The 24,851-nt window shown below is 40.3% G+C and overlaps 1 protein-coding gene across 1 annotated transcript in view; it reads left to right on the top strand.

Moving 5' to 3' along the window:
* LOC124595309 (clusterin-associated protein 1) overlaps positions 1-24,851 on the top strand; it is a 148,333-nt gene that overhangs the window by 35,386 nt on the left and 88,096 nt on the right. The window contains exons 2-3 of the mRNA XM_047133998.1: positions 7,807-8,003; positions 10,862-11,038. Coding sequence (XP_046989954.1) covers positions 7,807-8,003; positions 10,862-11,038 — 374 coding nt within the window. The remainder of the gene's footprint in view (positions 1-7,806; positions 8,004-10,861; positions 11,039-24,851) is intronic.

Below are 24,851 nucleotides of genomic sequence, written 5' to 3'. Positions count from 1 at the left end.
CTGACATTCCACTGTACTTATTTTAGATACTCAGTGAAAAAATTAAAAACATATCATTTTCTACAGAACTAAAACTAACAAAGGAACAGAAATGTCATTTATTTTATTTTCCCAAGTTATTGCCTATCCTTACGGATTATTTTGCCAAAAAATATTAGGTGTTATTCCTTTCCCTTTATTTTGTATTCAATGTAATAATGAAGCTTTTTTTACACTATAAAATAGGTAAGTATACACTTTTTACTTTCCTGATGGTTTTACTTAGACCAGTGAGTTATCTTTTGGCATGTTGCAAAAGCGCCGATGCCATGTGGCAACACACCGCCATCGGATTGGTTACCAGCTCAGCCCCTGCGACTACATGATGTTCCGATTCCAGCATTTGCAGTAGGTTGTGCAGAGGCTGTGAAAATCAGCAAGAGAGGTTGCTCATACCATGAACCTTTTGCTGCATTCACCAATGTCACATGCAGCCACCATGCATGGTCATCATGGCAGTCACGACGCAGCCAGCCAAGAGAAGTAGTCCCGTGCTGCCGAGTGCACACCACCTTCGACACGAAGGAAACTTGGAACCTGCTCGTGGACCTGTTGGTATTGTCAGACTCACTTGGCAAGACTGTAGAAACTGTGAACTCGTACAGACCATAACTTAAGCGTTAGTCTGTTCCAATGTGCTCTGCTCAAGGAGAGCGAGGAGTTAAACATTATAGTCAAAGTAGTAAAGAATGAAATCTTGTCTGTAAAAGATTTCCTTTTGTTGTCTCCTCAGCCGAGACTGGTATTACAAGTACTTGTGTTAAGTCATGAACTTATTTCCCTGTTAGGAAATAGTTACAAGTTTGGTTATTTGTTTTGCCGGTTACAGAAGACAATGTCTGTTGAATTCATTGTGTTCTTAAATATGGAGGAAAAACTACATGCTTGTGTGTTTGTTGTAGAAGTGTTGAGAGGTCAGTACACTTCACTTTTCTGTACATTTCTGTTACTGTAGAGTGTATAAGATTTCACAATGTCAAAAACAACAACAATTCCAAATTTGAAGCACTATAAAATAGAAGTAGAGAGAGATAAAATTTTAAAATTGGGCATGTTTTCTCATCCCTGTTAGGAAGAACAAACAAGGCAAGTTTCATCTAAATGTGAGATGGTAGGTGTGATGGCCAGATGACTTGACATGGAATTGCACCCACATGTTAATGCCAGTATAAATTATTCTCCAGGGACTATACACAAAATATTTCATCTCATGTTTGGCCATTACTGTCTACTTCTGAAGCTGGAAGGTCTTTCTTATTTGTCCGAAACTCGGTAATATGAAATTTGATGAATCTTAATGAGATTAAGACTGCTTTTTAGGAACAGTTAATGTTCTGGCTGTTTGTTGTGAATGGTTTTTGCAGTTAATCACTAGGATATTAATGCTCTTGCCTATAAGGGGCATTTCTCTGGATCTTACATTGATACTTTCAGGACTCCTGCAGCTATCTGGATGAAGAGTTGCCTAACCTAAAATCCCTTCAGTGCACACCTTATCCACTCAGGAGAACCCTACAGTTCTCAACACTACAGAATAAGTAAAGGAAATCACAATCAGTTTTGGGAACAATGTTGCAAATTGTAAGCTTCACTGAAACTCCTCGACCGAGACTGGTCGTCTCAATCTTCTCTGCCAATCGTTGAAGTGATCCATACATGACGTCAGACCCCAAACATTAAGTCTTGTTTGTTCCATTGTGTGCCACAATCTGCAGTTAGTTGCTCCATTTTCCCTCAATGGCTGCCAAAACAGCCCGTTCAGCTTGTTGAATGAAGCCCCCAAAGATACACACCATGGTGCACTGTCCCATCTCTTGCCACCATTTCCTTAAGGGATACCATTATTAGCCATATGTTAGAACTGCTGCCTCTGCCCTTTGCATTTGCCCCCTGTTGACCCAGGACTCAGTAGGTTTACCAATAAGTGAAGTGAGTTTCACTGGCCCAGTTTCAGTGGAAGACAGCACCTCAAACATGTTTCAGGGCATCATTGAACTCGCTATTTAGCACCATCAAACCGTAATCTCATCACATTGAACTTGTCAGTTAAGGGGATCTTTGTAATCCTAAGTTTTTTTCTAGTCCCTGTCTCCCCTGTGTGGGCCGCTATTAACACTCAAATGGATGAGTACGTACTTCCTGTAAGGGAGACAGGATCCACAGAAAAGGATAGTACTCGAGGTACCTTCGATATCTCTGGTACACAACTCTCGGAAACCCTCCTGACTGATTTGTAGAAGCTTCTGATTGCTTGACAGCAGTCAGGGTGATTTCCAGCTGTTTATGAACATTGACAAACTTATCCTATTGACAAGAACGTCACTTGCAGTGGGGCTGAATTGTAGCTGGTGTTGTGTTTTATAGAATTGTAAACAAATACACTGCTTATTTTCTTTTAATTTCTGTATATCTGAAGTAATCAATACACAAAACGAGATTTTTGTTCAGGCAGCAGAAAAACCTGGGATATAAATTATTATTTTTCTGAAACTTTTCAGAGATTATGGCCACCAACAAAGTTAAAAATAGCATTAATTTTTTATGATAAATGCAGACAGTGTACACTCCTGTTGAAAGGGAAAACTAAATGTAACAAGATATGTTAGTTATAAATAACAAATGATGATTTACTGTGAAATATATTATGCACAATATTCATAACTTTTGGAAAATATCAGATGTTCGTTCATTTCTGTATGCGTATAGTACACAGAAATTTGTTGTGAATATATTTGAGTCAGTAAATTACTGCCAAAACTATATATAGTACAAACGTAGATTGCAACTGACTCTATAGTGTAAAATACATTTTCTGCAGCACTTGACGTTCAAAAGTATGCAATATATCAGGACTTTTGCAAGAATTTTGAGAAAGTGGTCATGAAAAGGACATTTAAAGTTTACATGTCATATTTTGACATAGGCTTTCGAATCAGTATGACACAAATGACTTAACTCAGACACGAAAGAAATACTGGAAGTTGGATTGTATATATAAATATTAGAAAATACACGTGCAAAAAACATGGCTTTTGTGTTTATCTGGTTTGTGACACCTTTTACAGCAGCATGCCAAAGATGAACACTGTAGCATCAGTATAGATCACAAAGGGAACATAAATTGTGGAGCACATCAAAGCATATCTTCTCTGTGGGCAGCTAACAATGGAATTGTTTGTATCTACAGTGAAATCAGTCTGTAACATAAAATATTTTTCTAGTGTGGCATCATTACATAGTGCATCATACTGCAGTTATTTTTCATCTACTGCATCTCTTCCCACCTCAGTTTTATTTTTGTTGCAGTCATAATTATGTCCACTGTACACTGCTTTATAATACGATTTTGAATAGGTTAGTACTCACCGTTTAGAAGAGGTGTCCAGCAAACTGCAGGCAGGCATATTTAAAGGTAGACTGAAGTATTGGACAAAATCCTTCATCAGATTTAGAAAAGCACACTCACTGCCATTTATATACAGACAGTTGGCACGTATGTGCACACTGTTGTCTCAGGGCACTCAGGCTTGACCTCAGTGTTGTGACTCGCCGATCATTCAAAGTGCCGCCGCACAGTTACGCGCGTCCTCTACATGTGGCGCTGTCTGCCAGCCATGCAGCAGCAGTGCCACCTAAGCGGCCAACCAGCCAGCAGCCACTAGACTTGGACTCACTGCTCATTTGAATGTTATTGTTTTCACATGTCTTGCTTGGTCAACTTGCTCAGTGACTTGCATGTGTTGTGTCGTTTTGAAGTATATGTGTTCAACTTGGCCCAGTTGTTATAACTTCAAGTTGAACACATATATTTCAAAACGACACAACACATGCAAGTCACTGAGCAAGTTGACCAAGCAAGACATGTGAACACGATAACATTCAAATGAGCACTGAGTCCAAATCTAGTGGCCGCTGGCCGCTTAGGTGGCGCGGCTGCTGCATGGCTGGCAGACTGCGCCGCATGTAGAGGATGCGTGTAATTGCGCGGCGGCACTTTGAATGATCGGCGAGTCACAACACTCAATGAGTAGTGATCTTGGCTCTGATGGGTACTGAGGCTACAGAGGTGGCATGGGGAAGGATTACTACCTATGAGAGTGTGTAAGGGCCATGCTTGGAGGAGGGGGGATGCGGAGGGGAGGGAGAGAGCAGGGGGAGGAAGAGTAGAGGAGAGAAATAGTATGTGTGCTAAGTGGAATAGAAGTCCTGTGTGAAGCTGGAGTGATGCAGGAAAGGGTATAACACAGATGGAAATGGGGGACTAGTGACTATCGTGGCTGGGGCGGGGGGGTTGGGTGGGGGTCAGAGGAATGAAGGATATGTTGCAGGGAGAGGTCCCATCTGCACAGTTTAAGAAAGCCAGTGCGAGTGAGAAAAATCTAAATGGTGTGGGCTGTGAAGCAGTCATTGAAATGTAGCACACCATGTTGTTGTGTGCTGTACTTAACAATGGGATAGTCCAGATGGCTCTTGATCGCAGTTTAGTAGTGCTCTTTCATGCAGACTTGCAACACAGTTATGAACTTGTTCTCTGGACACCTCAGTTCCACAGAAATATCAATCCTTTGCTAAGTATCATCTTTTGTGCCACTCCAAATTTGACTTCACCGGGACTGTTAGTGAGCTTCTCACTTTCTCAAGAGACTGTACAGTGCAAACACTTTCTCGACACCTTCCGAAAGAATCAGACTCGACTCAAAATCAGTATTGAACAGTGCCTTACTCAGTTTACTTCATATAACTGTCATCCACTCCAATTTCTCCCTGAATCATCCTGTGATCATTTTACAGAATTTTGTAACCTCAGACTCTGCTTCTCTACCATGCCCCAAATTCCTCAATGTGGAAACCAGTCTCACATTCACAAAAGGAACTGCAGTCCACCAACTAAAATCTGCTCTGAACCTTATAATTCTACCTGCCAACAAAGATTCCACTGCTGTGGGTGTGAACCACTGGGATTACCTGGCTGAGGGGCTACATGAGCTGTCAGAAGTGGCTACCACCAATCACACCACTGCGGATCCATTCCAGAACTGCAGCACGATCTCCAGTCCCATCTCAAGTCTGCAGGTCTGTCCATCCTCATCCTCAACACTCCTCTCACACCTACCTCCTGCATTTATATTACTAAATGCTGAAACACATTTATAATTCTAAATGGATGAAACAAACATCTCATTAAGAGTTATAATCTTATGTTAAGGATTTAACAATGTAAGTACTAAACTTAGACCCTGTGTATATCTCTTGAGGCAGCACGGATCGATATGCGCAAATTACCCAGACGGTATTCGTCCAGTGTTTGAGAATGAGAGCACTTTGCAACTTCCAATAAACTTTGAACTTAATTCCAAACATTTTTGAAACTTTTTCTTGTTGACTGCCCCCCGCAAAATAATGAAAGTAAAAAATTTTATCACTTACTACATTATCATTGTTCATGTAGTTTAACTTCAGCATCAGGCATAACCACTAATTGCACCTGCAAAATTGTATCATTCTATATAGTTCATGAGGTATGACATCATAAACAAAGAGAGCTATAAGAAGCTAGCTTTTAAATGTGGGATACTGTTGCTGCATTTAGCAAAGTAATCAGATGTTTGGAGCTGTTCTATACATGGGAGTTGGGTTCTTTGAAGAAATAGGGTGGAGATTACTAATGCTTCCTAAAATACATAAAGCCAACCACACAGGACACAACATTGTTGGCAGATACTGCTCCCCCACAGAGAGAATCTAGGCCCTTGTGGACAAGCACCTTCAGCCTATTACCAATAACTTACCTCCCTGTATAAAAGACACTAACTATTTTCTCAACCAACTCTCCACAGTTTCTGCACCTTTACCACTTGGTGTCCTTCATGTCACTGCCAATGCCACCTACCTCTACACTAACAACTCCAGTGTCTATGGCCGTGCTGCTGATGAACATAAACTTTCCAAATGCACAGCTGACTCCACCCTGGTCACTGTGACTTGACTATATCCTCACTCACATTTACTTCTCCTTTGAAACATCACCTGCTAATCAATTCACAGTATGGTCAGGGGCAAGCAAATGACACCATCGTATGTCAACATTTTTATCAGACATCGAGAAGAATCCCTCCGAGGCACCCAAAATCCCTAAGCTCATTTCAGATTCATTGACGACATTTTTCATGATCTGGTCCAGAGATGAGGACACTTTACCCACATTCCTCCAGAATCTCTAAGACCTTCTCCCCAGTTCACTTCACATGGTCCTCCTCAACCCATGAGCAACCCTATTCAGTGTTGATCTTTACCTCAGGGATGGCACGACCAAATCTCCTAACCTGCAACAATACCTTCATTTTTACAGCTGTCACCTATTTTATACCGAGAAGTCTCTTCCATTCAGACTAGCCATTTGTGGTTGCCACATCTGCATTGATGAGCAGTCCCTTTCCAAATATGCCTAGGGTCTTGTAGAGGCTCACTTTGTCCAAAGACAGATTCTCCTGTGCCTTTTCTTCTTAGTTTCATACCACTCCTCACATACCACTAATAGACCACAAAGAAGTGCCCCACCCATGACTCAGTACCACACAGGACAGTAGCAACTGACTGATTGAAGTGGTGCAGTGGTTGGCATACTAAATGCAATTAGGAGGGCAGTGGTTCAAGTCTCCATCTGGTCATCCTTGCTTAGGTTCTCCACAGTTTCCCTAAATTGATTGCTGTAGAAAGTGCATGGCCGATTTCCTTCCCCATCCTTTTGTATTCTGAACTTGTGTTCTGCTTCTAATGACTGTGCAGTTGATAGGACATTAAACTGTAATCTTCTGTCCTTCCTTTCAGAGCAACTGAATTGTGTTCTCTGCCAGGGTTTCAGCTACCTCTCATCGAGCACTGAACTGAGAAATATCCTCCCTACAATTCCCTCCATCACTCCCACAATAGAATTCTGCCCTACACAATATAGGTACTTGTCCATCCCTATTCCACCCCTGCTCACTAGTCCTTGCCGCATGGCTCGTTTCCCTGTAAAAGACTCAGATGCAGGATGTATCCCATATGTTTTCCCACTACCTCATATTCCAGTTCTTACCCAATCAAAGATAGGGCCACCTGTGAAAGCAGCCATGTGATTTACCAACTTACTGTAACTTCTGTGTTTTGTTTTATGTGGGCATCAGCACTAACAAGCTGTCTGTCCACAGGAATGGCCACTGTCAAATTGTGGCCAAGAGACAGCTGGACCAACCAGTTGCTGAGTGAGCATGCTACACAACACAATGTGCTTCACCTCACGCCATCTGGATTCTTCTGAGCCACACCAGAACCCTTCCTGCAGCGCGTCTTTTGTTTTCATAGCCTCCCTGGCCTTGGCCTTTGATAGTTCCAGTTCTCTTCACCTTTGATAATCCCTGTCTTCCACCTGCATTTATTCCCTTTCCTGATCCAGTCCAGTCCCTCTCAATGCTTTCTACAACCCCTCCCCCTCAACCTATCCTTTCTTCTCCCATCTGTGCCCCATCTATATTCCCACTATCCACTGAGCTGATACCACTATTCACTGCAGTCAGACCTTGGCACCACCTGGAGCTGACTGGGTCATGTGTGTCTGACATGTGCATATATGAATGTGTGTATTTTGCGCTAAACCTGAAGAAGGAATTTTTAGTAATTCGTGTTGTTTTCATTCTATCCCAGATTTTCTGTTACTATGTATGTTGTTTTATTTTGCTTTAACCAGATAAGTTCAATAAATTGCTTCTTTTACATTTTTGTTTTTAGATTTTGCAGAAATGATGAGAGCCCTAGGATACACAAGGCTTATATCTACAGAGAATTTTCGGAATCCCAATTTCCCACTTGTAGCTGAAATTTTAATATGGCTTGTTAAAAGATTTGATCCAGAAGCAGATGTACCATTGGAGTATAATACTGAGACAGAAAGGGTTAAACTGATACGATTAGCTGCTCAGTTTATGGTGAGTTTTAAAGTAAAATTTCTTAACTTTTAATAATTGAAAAGCACCAGTTTGCTTTTGTTCTATAATATTACTTTTATAGTGTCTCGGTTTTTGGCTTACAAGACCTTCTTCAGACATTTACTTAGTATTGTTACCAAAGAAGTTACAATGTTTGCAAACAACATTGGAAGAGAAGTAACAAACCTAGACTGAAGCAGAAACATACAGTAAGTAACATCTTTGACAGTGTGGTGGCAATGCAATGAAAAACTAAAAAATCAAACAGTAAATAAATAAAAATGGAGTAGACAGGAAAAACTTTAACACAAAATCGGAACAGCATGCCTTCATAACAGGTTCTATCAATAAACAAAACTAATAAAATAAAATAAAATTAGTACTTGACAAGGCTACATCAGGAGGTATAAAACATGGAGAGTGATACACAAACCAATTAAAAGAAAAAACAATTATCAATGTAACTACAGAATACATAAGGAACTTAAGAAATATCAACAAGATAAACAGAAATAAATAAATGCAGGAAAATGGAGGCGTTTGAAAGAACATACAGTAAATGCAATCTTTGAGAGTGTGGTGGTACTGCATTCTAACATTAACATTACATTCAAAACAGTGGCTATGTAACAGTTTGCATTAAATAAATGAACAAAGTAAAATATGAACAATATTTGATGAGACAACTACAAAAGGTGTTAAACATGGACAGTAATACAAGTACCAGTTAAAAGAAAGCCTTAACTATTGAAACTACAGTCTATATGGAATACATAGACAACTTTGATAAAACAAAAGCACTTAATGAATACGGGAAAATGGGAATATGTAGGAACAGACAGTGTGGGAAGTAATGAACAACAGAGTTGATTATATAAACTGTAGGAGAGGGGAAGTGTTGAGCTGTGTCTGTGCATTTAGGATTAGATCTGGACTGTGAGCAAGATGCTTGTTAATTTTAAGGGCTTCCAGCAGGTTGAGTGTATGGCCTCTGTTTGCTAAGTGAAGTACGTGGGGCACTGGCTCACTTGGTACATGCTCAGCAAATGCGGAGTCGGAATTCTGCAATCTCTTGCTGCGTTCATGTTCAGCCAGTCTAGTTGCTATGTCTCTGCCTGAGTGACTGATGTACAGTTTGTCATAATAAGAACAGGTGATTTTGTATACCCCACTGTTGGCTAATAACTGAATCTTATCTTTGCTATTAAAAACACACTGGGCTGTTGTGTTCTTAACATAGAAGAAAGCCTATACTTGCAGGCTTTCAGTGCTTTAGCAACAATCTGTGATACCTCACCTAGAAATGGTAGTGTACGCCATTTCTTGCAGACAGTGGATGGGGAAGCAGGTGGGGCATAGAGGAGGAGTATAATTTTCCGTTTTTGTTTCCTGTGCAAGATGTTGTCAATAAGAACCGGACTACAGTCATTGGCTGTGGCAATAAATTTAATTGTATCTAACTCTGCTTTCAAATCATTTCTGGACATGGGGATGGATATGAGACAGTGTACTATTGAGTGGAAAGCTGCATGTTTGTGAGCTATGAGGGTGTTGTGAGCAAGAAGGTATTACTGTGTCTGTAGTTGTAGTTTGTCTATAAATTTTGAAGTAATGGGATGTCAGTGGTGAGATATAAGAAGTTTATGGATTTGTTCAAAAAATGGTTCAAATGGCTCTGAGCACTATGCGACTTAACTTCTGAGATCATCAGTCACCTAAAACTTAGAACTAATTAAACCTAACTAACCTAAGGACATCACACACATCCATGCCCGAGGCAGGATTCGAACCTGCGACTGTAGTAGTAGCTCGGTTCCAGACTGCAGCGCTTAGAACTGCACGGCCTATGGATTTGTTGCCAATCTCCATTATGAACTGAATATTTTTATGTTGACTGTTTAGGTTTTTCAAAAATGCGTTGAGTTGTCTTGTAGTACCAGTCCACATACCCAGGACTTCATCTATATATCTAACCCAGTATTTGATATTGGCACTCAAAGGTTCTGTTTTTAGAAAATTTTGTTCAGAATGGTCCATAAATATTTCAGCTAACAGTGGACTAAGAGGAGAACCCATAGCTAAGCCATCAAATTGTTTATAAAGAGTCCCTTGGAACGGGAAATAGTTTAGTGCCAAGCATGTCTGAGTGGCCAGTCTCAAGCCATTCAGTTCCACAGGACTGACATTAGACTTGTGCATCAGCTCTGTCACATTATCAATGCATTCTATCACTGGTAAGTTGGAAAACAAACTGCAGACATCAAAGGATACTAATTTATCACTGTGTGAGACAGATATACCTTTTAACTTATTTACTAGGTCCACAGAGTTTGAAATACCATGCTTTGGTTTGAATGTAGTCTTGCCCTTAATTAGGACACCCAGTTTACTAGCTTACTAGCTAGTTTGTAAGGTGGAGCAGTGAATGATGATACAGCTGAATGAATAGGAACATCTAGTTATGCAGTTTAGGAAGCCTTTACATTCTAGGGAGGCACTGGGTTCATATTAGTTAATAGTTTTGCTTCAAACTCAGAGAATACGCTTTTGCATGAATTGATTGCATATTTAACATCCTCTTTGAATAATTTAGTAGGGTCTTTAGGAGGGACTTGGAAACCTGTGGTATTCAGGAAATCATTAACTTTATCAACATAATCACATTTGTTCAAAAGTACAATACCGTTGCCTTTATCTGATTTTGTGGCAATGATATCTTGGTGTTGTTATTTCTGTTTTAATGACTCGAGGGTGTGAAAGTCAATAGACCCTGGGATGTTACACACGAATTTGGTTTCATTCTTTAACTTTTTTTGTAATTAACTTTTTTCAACCCTTTTGGATGTTTTGTTTTACAGGCTTCAAAAGTCAATATAAAGTTAAACACCAAAAATCTTTACCAAGCTGATGGATACGCTGTACGGGAGCTCCTCAAAGCTACATCAGTTTTGTATGGTGCTCTACGTTTCAATATGAAAAATGTAGATGACGATGATGAAAGTGATCGAAGTACTGTATATGACATCGTGGCAAAGGTTAGTGAGAGACATTTTGTTAACTATTGGTAGCTCAGTTCATGTCTTTCTAAGCTTCAAAACGTTGTTTCACAAAAGCAATTTGTTTTGTAACTGTCATAATCCTGTAGTGTGAGTGCTTGTAATCATCAGTGTGCAATACAAATGCCTTTACAGAACCAGTCTAGAGATGTAGTCTCACAACCCAGACACACACTGTGCTTTGTGCATGACAGCCCCATATAAGTTCAGTGCACCAGGTCCTCGGCCTCACTTATGCTTATTCGCTTATCGCACGTTCACCTGCGAGACTGTATACTAATGTGTTCTGTAGTTACGAGACTTTATACTGTTCTATATGTTGTTCACTGTTTTTGTGGATGTGTCGGTGTGGATGCAGAATAAAACTAGGTTAGTGTTTACTCGGTGATGAAGGTGGGATTCTACTCCACAGGTTTTCTTTCTTTGCTTCGATGTACAGCCAACGTGTCTGTCAGTGGAAGGAGTTCTTCAATCCATTGTTAAACCAAACCAAGCTCTCACTGACCAACAGCAGGCTCCGTGTATCAAGTTCTACTGTCATTGACAGAACCCCTAACATTTCCTCCGTATGACGATTCTGCCGAAGAATGAGACACGTACGAAAAATGCCTGCAGCAACATTTCCAAGCTTTCAGGGTCGCCAATCTCAGTTTGTGTAAGGCTACGTTTTTGTCACGAATTTCTCCTCGTGTTTAACACCTTATATGTCGGCTATCTCCTCTTCGGGACCCTGACAGTCCCTCTTTTGATGAAATGTGTCAAATTCTCAATAATTATCATTGTGAGGGTGCTCGTGTTATTGCTGCTCGTGTCGAGTTCTACTGTATTGTCAGAAGCGGCCACAACAGTTGTACAGAGCTCGGGCAACAGAACTTTGTGGGTTTAGCCGTTGCTGCCAGTTTCTTACCGAGGCCCACAGGGGCTCGTATACCGATTCAGTGGCTCGAATTGCTGTAGTACGCCCGGGTGCTGATAAGGAAGCTTGTGAATGTGCTTCGCAGTGTGAAAATTCTTATCTCACATATGCTCTGAAGATTTCTCAGTCTTTTGAAGTATCTTGCACAACAGGAAATCAGATAGAAGCACAGTGTGAAGTAGCTGCCACTGTTTCCATTCACCGCCATCGGTTAGCACACAGGGAGGCAGACAGTGTCGTGAGCTGCAAACGTGCAGTCAGCATTACAACAGTGGCCATGTGCTCCTCCTCTGTCATGACACTGTCGTCTGTATGACACAAGTGGCCCACATTTCCCAAGTGTTGGATGACGTGCAACCAAAAGAAAGGGACATACTGCACGTGTGTGTGTGTGTGTGTGTGTGTGTGTGTGTGTGTGTGTGTGTGTGTGTGTGTGTGTGTGTGTGTGTGCACGTGCGCGTGCGCGCGTGCAACTCTCAGTCTCTTTCACCAGACGTGAACATGTATGTGAATAGTATTTCTCAAGTGATGGTAGCCCAAACTGAACTGTGTTTGATGACAAGATGTTAAAAGTACAAGTAAACTCCTTCATCAGGTGCGACCTGAGACTGGACCTGGTCCAGTATTTATGTCTGTGACCTTCCCCCTCCACCAGCAGTTCTAGGCATTCCCTCTGTGGTCTGCACCCTCTCTTTGTGATCTTCTGCAACACTGCTGTTTTGTTTCCAGTTTGCTGTGGTTCTGAATGTTCCCTCTGCAGTCCATGCCCATTAGACCCACTCCTGGACGTTCTATCTTCAGACCGCTGCACCTGCCACTCTGTGTGGTAATTGTTTTCCGTATCCGTGCCTTCCGTTCTTCTATTCGTCGAGTGCTGCAGCTGTCCCCGTTGCTCCTTTAACAATTACAGTGCAGGATCTCAGGCTCTACCTAGCTGGTACCCCATTCCACGGTTCGTGAGACTGTCAGTGACTCTTATGTCAGTCGATTCCCTTATAACACTGTGGTGTCTGTGCCAGAATCTTAGTTTCCTCATAATTCGTGGCATGATATAGTTCTAGACAGTGTTCGGCAATGACTGACTTGTGTCACCTGCCTTAATCGGGTGTGCCTCTGATGTTCTTTGCACCTGATATCTACTGTTCTTGCTGTCTGGCCAATGTAGGACATACACGTTCACATGGTCCTCGGTTTTGGTCACCCCAGGTCATATTTAACACTCCCGACGACTCCCCCAATCTTGCTGGATGGAGAGAAAACCTGTTTGATATTGTGTTTACATAGGATCCTACTGATTCTGGCAGAAATAGAACCAGCATAGGGCAGATATGCCACCTTCTTTGCTTCATCTTGCTCTGCTTCTGGAATCTGTGGTGTAGTGGCTGGTTGGAGTGCCCTCTCAATTTGTTTGGTTGTGTATCCATTTTTGCAGAACACAGTTTTAAGATACCATGTTTCTGTCAGTAGACTCTCTTGGTCTGACAGGGCACATGCTCTGTGGACCAATGACTTAAGTACCCAATTCTTCTGCACAAGTTGGTGACAGCTGCTGCCCTGCAGATGTAAATCAGTGTGAGTGTGGGTTTTCGATACACGCTGTCACCAGTTGATCCATCTGCTTTCCTTTTGACTAGTACATCCAGAAATGGCAGCTGGCCGTTCTTCTCCAGTTCTATGGTGAACAAGATCTTTGGACTGGTGGGGAGTGTTAAAGATGACTTGGGGTTACCAAAACCAAGGATTTATATTATACCTTGTCAATGTGGCATGTGCTACATTGGTCAGATGACAAGAACAGTGGATATCAGGTGCAAAGAACATCGGAGGCACACTCGATTAAGACAGGTGACAAAGTCAGCCATTGCTGAACACTGTCTAGAACTAGAGCATGCCATGAATTATGAGGAAATTAAGATTCTAGCACAGACACCATAGTGTTATAAGGAAACTGATTGAGATAAAAGTGACTGACAATCTCATGAACCGCAATGTGGGGTACCCGCTAAGTAGAGCCGGGATCCTGCTCTGGAACTGTTAAAGGAGCAATGGGGACAGCTGCAGCACTCCACAAATAGAGGAACGGAAGACGTGGATATGGAAAACAATTACCAGACAGAGTGCCAGATGCAGAAGACCAAAAATGAAATGTCCAGAAATGGGTATGACTGGTGCAGATTGCAGAGCAAACATCCAGAACCGCTGCGGACTGAAAACAGAATGGCAACACTCCAGCAGATCGCAGTGAGTGGCAGCGTACTGCAGAGGGAATGCCTGGTACCTCAGACAGAATTCCAAATGCAGCAGACCGAAGGTGGAACACCCAGGAGCGGGTCTGGTGGATGCGGACCACAGAGAGAGCACCCAGAATCACAGCGGACCAAAAACAGAACCACAACGTTGCAGAAGATTGCAGCGAGTGGGCGCAGACTGCAGAAGAAACGCCTGCAACTTTTGGTGGAGGGGAAGTCCATATACATAAATATTGGACTAGGTCCACTGGAGAAGCAGTCTCAGGTCGCACCTGATGACGGTTATGAGCTATGTTACCGAAATATTGTGCAAGTACGATGCTGTTATCCGGCAGAACACCCAACAACCCAAGAAGTCGTTAGATCGCCGGGAAAACCTGATGAGTTTATTATTTTTATTTTATAAATTCAGACACTAGTTGTACTTTTAACATTTGTCTACTCCATTATATTTCTCAATCTTTTACATAGCAGGCAAGTTTCTTTCTGCACAACATTGGAGTAAGTCTCAAAATATTGAATATTCTGCTTCTATAGAACTTATCTTTCATACTTCTTTCCTCAAACACATATGTTCCCTTCTCCTGTCGGTACTACTCCTGTACAGAGATTATGCCCCTATATGTAGGAAATCCTCCCTGTACATCGACACAGATGTAGATCCTCCTTCCTTTGTACACCTACCCTAGTGCCTACTATACTACGTATTAGAGCACAGCATCCTGTTTAAAATGCCTACTTTATCTTATCTCCAATTTCTAGGTATATCACATATACATCTTCTAAGTACTCATCTGCATTATTTTTGCCAGCAATTTTCATGATTAAATTACTTCTCTTAAGCTGAAATTACGTAGTAAGCAGGGCCGAGGGCGGCTGCTAAATTGCCGCCCGCCCCCATTTTTTTTACAAAACGTTTGTGGAATTTTATTTAAACAAATCTGTAGGTGATGTCAGTAATCAATCGCAATTTTTGTTTTTACTTTTCAGATCTACCAAGGCCAGTCTCAAGGCTTTTAATATGTGCTTACATCTAAACCGTCATGTTGACAGTTATGTTGAGCATAACGGTATAGGTGCAAACATAACTCAAAGCATTGAGAATTTGTGCCCGAAATCTATGTAGAGCTGGAAAATTGCGACTGATTGGTGACATTCACTACAGATTTGTACAAAACAGTCGCTGGGCATGAGCTCAAAAATGGAGTCAAACCTGATTGAAGAAATCTTGGTAATTTTAATAAGCCTCGTGAATTTACAAAAATGTTCAAATGTATGTGAAATCTTATGGAACTTAATTGCTAAGGTCATCAGTCCCTAAGCTTACACACTACTTAACCTAAAACAGAAGTGAGCTTCAAAGCTAGCAAGGAAACCCTTAGAAGCAATGTTCTGTCTATGGATTTTCATTTTTAAAAGGTGTCAAAATTAACTTTTTGTTTTGTGCAGATGAGAAGGGTATTGTTGCTAAAAGACTATACTTTCTCAGGTTTTCATCAGAATCAAAGCGACCAGTAGTTTACTAAGATGAAACATGGATTCACACGCATTATACAGTAAATAAATGTTGGTAAAGTGATAGTGTGCATGTAGTATTGTCAAACAAAAGTGCCGGCCAGAGTAAAATTGGTGTTCATGCAGGTGGAGACAGGTGTTTCATGGCTCAAAAACCAAAACATCCGACTATCACTCAGAAACGGATAGCAAAAATTTCCAAAATACGTCAAAACCCAACTTATGCCAGGCTTATTAGCAATGTCTTTATCCCTTGTAATTACTCGCAGCGTATTTACCCATTCGGAACACTTCTACCTATTGTAGGTGTTGGACATGTTTGACTGTAGTAATGTTCAACCATTGTGTTCCATAATGCTGGAAGAATAAAACACTCAGAAACTGCCATTGAAGGGCTTAGCAAAATTGCTTCAGGCTTAACATGTAACCGCAGAATCGAACATTGGATTCAAATTTCCAAATTAGATCTTGTCTTCTGCAAAATTAGTTGTGAGTAAACGCATGGCGCGTAACAGGCTGGCAGTGCTCTACTCGTAAGAATACTGGCGTGTACGCCAGACTGCTTCCCCCTCTCTGTTTCTCTGGTGTAAACACGACAGTGCTGCCACAGTGGTGAGGAAGCGATTAGTCCTCCTCCCTCCCCTTGTTCAACAAGGGCAGCCAAGTTAGGTTTTCAGTCTATTGCCTTCTACTCATCAATGTGACATAGCTAACTACCAAAAAAGGAATCATACTGCAGTGCACAATAAAACAAAAATACATGTGTTCACCACTTCCTCTACAATGTTCAAAACAAAATAATTTTATAGGACAGTGATGACATGTACTTGTTAGGAGGCCTTTGTTATAGTGAATGTATAATCCTAGATAAATCCAAAAATTAGAAATTGAAACTGTAACAAAAAAAAAGAATATCTGAATGTGGAAAGAGGAAATGATGGAATCGGTACCCAAAAGAGGAAAGTAAGATAGGAAGTAAAAGATCAGGAATGTCGAGACTGAAGAAGGAAAGACAGTTTTAAAGACTTCCCTCCTATATTAAAAATTCCAACCATTTCCTAGATCATCTGAAATCTGTGCCCGTCCCACTCCCACCACACACCTTACTTGTCAACACTGATGCCATCTCTCACTATACCAGCATCCCTCACGTACATGGTCTGTCAGCTCGTGAACATTTCTTCAGTCAAAGCCCACAGATTCCAAGCCTATACATCCTTCTTGCTCACCTTAATCAATTTTATACTTACCAACAATTACTGCACATTTGAGGGACAGACATACAAATAGATCAGGGGTACAGCCATGGTAAACAGAAATCTCTTTCTCTGTGCCAACCTTTTCATGGGTTGCTTGGAGGGGTCTTTCCTGGGATCCATAAGGCCTCTGGTTTGTTTTAGACATTGATGACATCTGGGCCGAATGGATTCACACTAAGGGGGACCTGTTAAAATTCCTGGAATCTCTAAATACCTTCTCCAAAATTAATATCACATGGTCCTACTCTGAATCCTATGCCACTTTCCTTGATGTCGATCTCATCCTCACCAAAGGCCAGCTACACACTTCCGTCGAGATCAAACCTACTAACAAACAACAGGACATAAAATTTTGACAGTAGCCATCCTTTCCGTGTCAAACGTTGCCTCCCATACAGCCTTGGCATTCAAGGCAAACATGTTTGTTTGGGTGCAGACTTTTTACGGCAATACACCACCACTCTCACTTTGGCCTTCACTGGATGTAATTATTCCAACAGCCAAGTTCAAGAGCAAGTTTCCCCTGGCCATCACATCCAATCCTGGTACTGCTGATGTCTCCACAAAACAACTTCGGAGCACATCACTTGTCACACAGTATTATCCTGGTCTTGAATGTATCAATCAGCTACATCAACAAGGCCACGACTTCCTTAAATCGTGACCTGAAATGAGATTCATTCTGAGATTTTGCCCACCATGCCTAGAATAGCTTTCTGTCATCCTCCCAATCTCCATAATATCCTTGTTAGATTGTATGCTCCTTCTGCAGCCATCTACTCCTACCCCTGTGACCCTACCTGCTCAAGACATTCCCTACGAACCCTCCTACCACCTGCTGTTCCAGCCCTGTAACTGGCAAAACATATACTATCAAATGTGAAATGGCACATGTCATATACCAGCTTTTATGTAAGCACTGTTTGGCCTTTTACATCGGCATGACTATCACTCAGTCATCCGTCAGGATGAATGGGCATAGGCAACACACAATATCCTGTTGCAGAGCATGCTGTACAACATGACAGTCATGACATCAGTGCCTGTTTCACCACATGCGCCATTGGATTCTTCCCCCAGACACCAGTTTCTCAGAGCTTCACAGGTGGGAACTAGCAGTGAAACTTTTTCTTGGTTCTCGATACCTGCCTGGCCTTAATTTACATTAATTCCTTCCATCTCAGCATTTATTCAGAATAACTACTCCTTTCTTCACTCCGTCTTTCATACATCTTTCATTTTCACGCGATGAGAAGGACAGACTGATTGTTGGGGACTGCATCGGGTGAGATTTGAAAATCTGAGCTGAAAAGTGGAGGACATAGTAGTATGCAGATGGAGGTTACTGCTTAAACATCATGTATGAGTTAATAATAGTGAAAAGCTAAGTGCTTTGTACATAACAGAAGTGAGAGAGGACGGTGAAAAATAGATGGGTAAGACATGAAAGATGTAGAAAACTAGAACAGAGTGAAGCAAATAGTAGTTCACTCCATTTAATTTTCTATGTCTTTCATTGCCGTACCTGCCTATTTTTCAGTGCCCCCTCTCACCTCTATTACATACAGTGTACTTAGCTTTTCACTCTTATGAACTCATGCATGACGTTTAAACAGTAATATCTGTCAGCACATTACCCTGTCTTCTACCTTTTCTTTCCTTCTCACCCCATGCGGTATGTCTCCCATGGCCCGCAGTTTTGCGTGACTTCCCAAAATCTACCCCTTTTCCTAGGCCTTTCCAGTCCTTTTCCTTCACCCCCCTCTTCCTTCCTCTTCAACCCTTCTGCCTGAAGGAGGAGCCACTGGCTCCGAAAGCTTGCTAATTACAACTGTCTTTTATGTGTGTTTCATGCTGCCTCAGTGTGAGTAGATTTTTTATCTATCCAGTTAAATTATCAGTAATTGATTATTTTTGCTGTTATCATAAAACTAACTATCCTTTAAGGCATAGCTGCAGATAGTGCAAAAGTATGTTTTGTAGGCAGAGGCAGAGGCTGAATTTGTCCAGTGGTTCCAGGTGGTATGAATTGCAGTGTCATACATTTGCAAGAAGAATAGTTTACTCTAAATGAGTATGGAGTTTATATGTAGACTAGGAATGAACCAAAAAGAAGTTACTTTGACCAGATATTGGCCAGAAGCAATGCTCATACCATAGTTGTAGTTCTCTAATACCTATGTTCCCCCTCTTACTTACTGTGACATAAATATTCCCTGCTGCCCTTGCAAGATCACGCACATGGGAAAGAATCATAGAGGGGAGAGCACCTCCAACTTCTTGCAGCGTGGTAAATAGCCTTCCAGTCAATTTGCCATCTAGATTAACAGTCAGCATAACTGTATATGAATGCGTTACGGCATTGTTGTTAGTTGATCATGATACAACTCTCTTGGCACGTCTAATTTCCATTGTTCCTTTCATATGCATTTCCTCATCAAATCCTGATTGGTCAGAGTTGACAACAAATTCCTTACTGAATGGTAGGATTAGTTTGTTTATATCATATACAAATTTTCGGCAAATTCCACAGTTTGCTGTGCATTGTCAAGTTATGCTTTGTTTGAAATTTCGGTACCATATGTCTTCCAATTCTGTTTCACTGATTAAAGCTATGTAACCATCTTCTGCTTCTCTTGAAATCACTGTAATCTACATCAAATGCAATTTGATGTGCGTAACGTAGTAGTTTACTATCATGCACATTCTGTAAATTGTATCGAGCATTCTTGAAATGTACAAATGCCAGTTTTTGTGACAAGTGTGCCTAGTCCTCCATTGAATATCCATAGGTTTTTTTATGCATTACATGGTCATATTGCAGTGGACCTATCCGAAATCTGTTCATAATTTTGTTTTATTTTTTATTTTTTTTAATTTTTTTTGCTATGCTGCGGATGATCTTCCATGTACATAATTATGCTTAGTACCCGTTCCTTGGACAATGATTGTCCTTTACTACATGACGCTGGAGACATGATTTTAGTTCTCTGTCCAACATACAAATTGAACTACTTGGCTATACACATGTTACAATATCACTTTCACTTGTTAAGCATCTATTATCACCATTGTACTCCTCACGTACATTGTCTGAACAGTTGAGCGTATACAAAAGCACACATTCCACTTACTCATCTTGCAGAAATGCTGATATTCCATCTGCCACGGGAGCGGAAAGACTTACCTTACCGGGATTGGAATGACTCCTTACCCTCTCCCTTAAAACCCACTTCCTTTCGTCTTTCCCTCTCCTTCCCTCTTTCCTGATGAGGCAACAGTTTGTTGCGAAAGCTTGAATTTTGTGTGTATGTATGTGTCTGTTTGTGTTTCTATCGACCTGCTAGCGCTTTTGTATGGTAAGTCACATCATCTTTGTTTTTAAATACATGATTATTTTCTTTATAATAGAGGGAAACATTCCACGTGGGAAAAATTATATATAAAAACAAAGATGAGGTGACTTACCGAACGAAAGCGCTGGCAGGTCGATAGGTCTATCGACCTGCCAGCGCTTTCGTTCGGTAAGTCACCTCATCTTTGTTTTTATATATGATTATTTTCTTTGATATATTAGGTTCTAATTATGTACTGATTGTAGTAGATAGTCGCGTTTCTTCTTTTAATTTGTTTTCCTTTATTACCAGTGATCCAAGCAACATATGCTCTTGTTATCAGCGTTTAGAACAAGAGAACTTTTTTCTCACTGCTGATTGCAATTACTGTGATATTAATGATATTTTGTTACCGGAATCTAAAGGAATATCAACTATTGCCCAAAAAATATCACCAACTACATTAGGTTTTACCCATTCCTGCTCCAGTTTGCTCTTGCTCTTTCTCTAGTAACCTCTGATAAGTATATATTGGCCATGTGACTGCTACTAAATTTTCTGTGTGAAGGCCTGCTTCCATTGTTATGTCTAGAGCCTGGCCCCTGCTCCAGAATATGTTTTACTTCCTGATGACTGATGCAGAAAAGGCCTGTATGTCAGTCGATTTGGAGGTATGTTGCTGATATTGTTTGAATTCAATGTCTGATTCCTGCTACGACCTGTTTTTTTAAACTTTATTGTATCTTGTTTCGTTTTTCTGTTTAAATCATGGTGGATTCCAATTTGCATTATTATTATTATTATTATTATTATTATTATTATTTCGTGACGAGTTTTCCTCTTTCTAGTTTGGCACTCCATGGACGTTGAATGCCTGCTGTAGGAAATGGACCGTTAGAGGGCACGGTATCGTTGCAGTGCTGCACTCGCATACCAAGTGCACCAGCTGTCTCACCATGTGGACATGCCAGTAATAGCGTTTCCCACATACAGCATGAATATGGCCACCCAAAGGTTCTGTACTCACGTCACATATTGTTGGTCACTGTTATTGCTGTGCTACGGACTTGTTTCTTCTATGTAGTCATATTTCGGATTGTCTCTCTCTCTTTGTTAGTGGCTTGGTTGACACTGTTGTAGTGAAACTTGTCACTTTGTACCTTGTTGTTGCTTAGGTTGCTTTGGGCTTCTCCTAGTTTATGTCACGTCCACTGTCAGTCAGCCACGTTTAGCTCAACTACCATCTGGTATCACGTTCTCTTCCGCAGACAGCCCGGTGCCCTTGTGGTATTGCCCTTTCCCTCGGGGGTTCTGACATGTGTGCCAGTATCCAGCTTCTTACGCACATTTTGAGGGCTCCTTGTATGTTAGACACCCAATATCTCTTTTTAAATTTTTTTACAATTTGTTCCAGGAAGTGAAATCCTGAGAGTGCGTGTTCCACACTCAGCAGAATCCCGTTCTAGGTAACTGAGGATACACTTTATCTTTTTCATGTCATTCCAACACTTTAGTACTGACTTAGAAAAATTCTCTTAAGAAATATACAGGTGTAAATCCCCATCTGGTTTAAATTTTGAAATCATTTTATTGAACTTTGGTCCATTTTCCAAATGATTTTTCTAGTAATACTATTGGAAACCAACAATTCTCATTACATTTCATTTACTTAACCGCATCCTTAGTTTTTGATAACTATTTCCAGAATTTTTGAAATTCTGCCTCTATTTTCTCCATATTAGCAGATGAATTTTTCTTGAATCTTTTGTTCAGTTAAATCATTAACATGCTCCTCCAATGTTGTAAAGGTGGAACCTGAGATTTCAGTGTCACCTGCATCTTTACTTTGCTGTAAAGCATTAAGTTTACTGTAGTGTCTGAAATTTTGTTATGGGCCTCTACAAAGTCTTGTTCATTAAATTCCTTAAGCTGTTTTGTATCTGTATTTACTTCTTTGTTTGTATCTGTATTTACTTCTTTGATTACTAATGACTAATGTGGTTCTCATCCTAGTTATAGATTGCCTGTGTAATAGCTTCCATTTGCAACAAAAATTTGATTTTCAATATTTCATATAATTATTAATGGAATTTAAAGTGCTGTCATAATTTGTTCATTAAAAGGCATAATCTTATTTTAAAGGATTAACACAATAAGACAAGTATTATAGTTAGGAACTGTTTTATGTCCTGAGGCAACATAGCTCACTACACACAAATTACCCCAACAACACTCATCTGATATTTGAGAATGAGGGCACTTAGTCACCTTTAAACACAATTTCTAATGTTCGTGTAACATTTTCTCAGAAAATGAAGAAGTTAATTCTGTACTACATTTTCGCTGTTCTTGGAGCAAAACCTCAGCATTGTGCATGACACTTTAATTTATTACCCCTTTACCACTAAGCTCTATTCACAACACATTTTGCAGATGGTAACCACAATACCACTGAATGTACCAGCAAAATTATCTCATTCTAAAACATACAGTTCAGGAGATATGACAGCGTAAGCAGTGAGATGCATAGAAAATAACTGTTGCTTAAAATGGAGTGCAGATTACCCAGAGTGACTTAAAGATAATGTCAAACTTTTTGTCATTTGCATACTTAACATAAAATGTTTAACATATTAACATTATAAAGCAATCAGGCATTGAAGCTGTTTTATACATAGGAGTTTTGATTCGTTAAAGAACAGATGTTTGCTGTAGATCTTCGTATTTTTGTGGGGCAAAGACTGTTCCATAAAATTTCGGGTGTGCAGCCGCATTAATTCAACTTCTTCTTCTAATATTTTGGCCGAATACCGTCTGGCTGTCTTCAGAGTGAGCTGAGGTGACTGACACTCTGGCAGTTGCTCCGTCATTTTAAACCTGGACTGGGCCCAGAGAGATAAGAAACAGACACGTGTCAGTAGAAACAGTGCAATAAGAAGCGACGGTAAGATACGTGGTGCATCGGGAATGGAGTAAAGTGTGATGCAATATATGAGGAAGGAAAGAGCGAAAATTAAGGTATAAGGAAGAAAGGAAGATTTAGAGTTTGAAGTTCCATCAAGACAGAGTACAAGTCGAGTTTAGAAGAGGGACTCGATTGTGCCCTTTATAAGGAACCGTCCTGGAATTTGCCTCGAGTTACTTAGGGATGTCACAGGAAACCTAAATGTGGATGGCTGGAGTGGGATTGAGTTTCTGGCCTCCCAAATACAAGTCCTGTTTCTTTCTACACTGCTAGCCCACTCAGTACTGTGGAATGAAGACAGAAACGTTATAATGTGTTATAACTTCTGACTACTGGAGATCAGCTGCCCTGGTATGAGACAATAACCAAATATTATTATTATTATTATTATTATTAGCGAATGTCCCCATGGGAGAACGATAAGCAGGTGATTAACATTTCTTAATGTTCTTCTTATTTCCCCAGTATTTCTTCATTGCCTCCCCAAAGGCCTTCTTCCTTTCTTCGGTCCACTTTGGTCGGACAGGTTTAGATTCCGTCTCTGGAGTAAACTTCCACTTGTCGATTTTTCTTCTGAATGTATCCCGGTCTGATGTGTTTGTTATGTCAATTTTTGCCTTTTTCAAATCCTTCTTAACTTCAGTTACCCAGGGTATTGTTGCCTTAAGTGATGTCATATAGTCCAATAGACGTTTAGTTAACCTGTTTCCAGGTAATCTGTCTATATGTCCATAAAACTTCATAACCAAATAATTAATTAAATAAATTCTTTTGTCACTTTATGTCACTTTCCACAGGTTGTTTAGCAATTGTAAACAGTATTGACTGTTTTTAACCCTCATAATTAGCTAGAGCTTTATGATGTTCCTGCCATATATAATGTGCGCTAGAATGTTTGCTGGCAAACTGAAAAAAATTCTTTGATACTTTTACAAGTGTCAAACATGTTAATTCCGTGCATGGTGTCAATTGAGGCTGAAACAGATGAAATTGAGTGACTAGAAAATTTTACAGTGACATTTTTCTTTATTTACTGATCTTAAACAAAATGGAGGGCTTGGGGGAGAAAGTAAGAACCTGAGCCAAGTGAGAACAAATTACAGACAGTTATTTACATTTACATCTAGTTGTTAAAAATGATTACATGATTACTACCGTGTCTGTTTGCTGCTTATATTTTGTGAGTAATGATCTATCCCTACATGCTTTATTACATATCATCCATGGATTTGCCAGAAGTTTCAAAACATAATATAGTGAGTTCAATATTTTAAACATAGCTGCACAACAGCAATGGTTCCACATAATAAAATTATAAACAGCCGACCAGTTGCAATGGATAAAGAATTCTTTACCTAGGTTTCGATGAATATAAATTTGTCTTCTTCAGAAGGTGGCCTAAGGACAATGAACATCATAGCTTACATTAGAAAAGTGTGAAATTTAAGCCAAGAATAAATTTTAACACAAATTAGAGAGCCCTTGCATTACAGAAATATGATAACAACTGGTACTTACAATTTTACATTAGTAATGATTAATGTACCATCGCC

This window comes from Schistocerca americana, chromosome 2, assembly GCF_021461395.2.
Source record: "Schistocerca americana isolate TAMUIC-IGC-003095 chromosome 2, iqSchAmer2.1, whole genome shotgun sequence".
Lineage (NCBI taxonomy): Eukaryota > Metazoa > Arthropoda > Insecta > Orthoptera > Acrididae > Schistocerca > Schistocerca americana.
The sequence above is the reverse complement of the archived record's forward strand: the minus strand, read 5'-3'. Positions and strand labels throughout refer to the sequence as shown.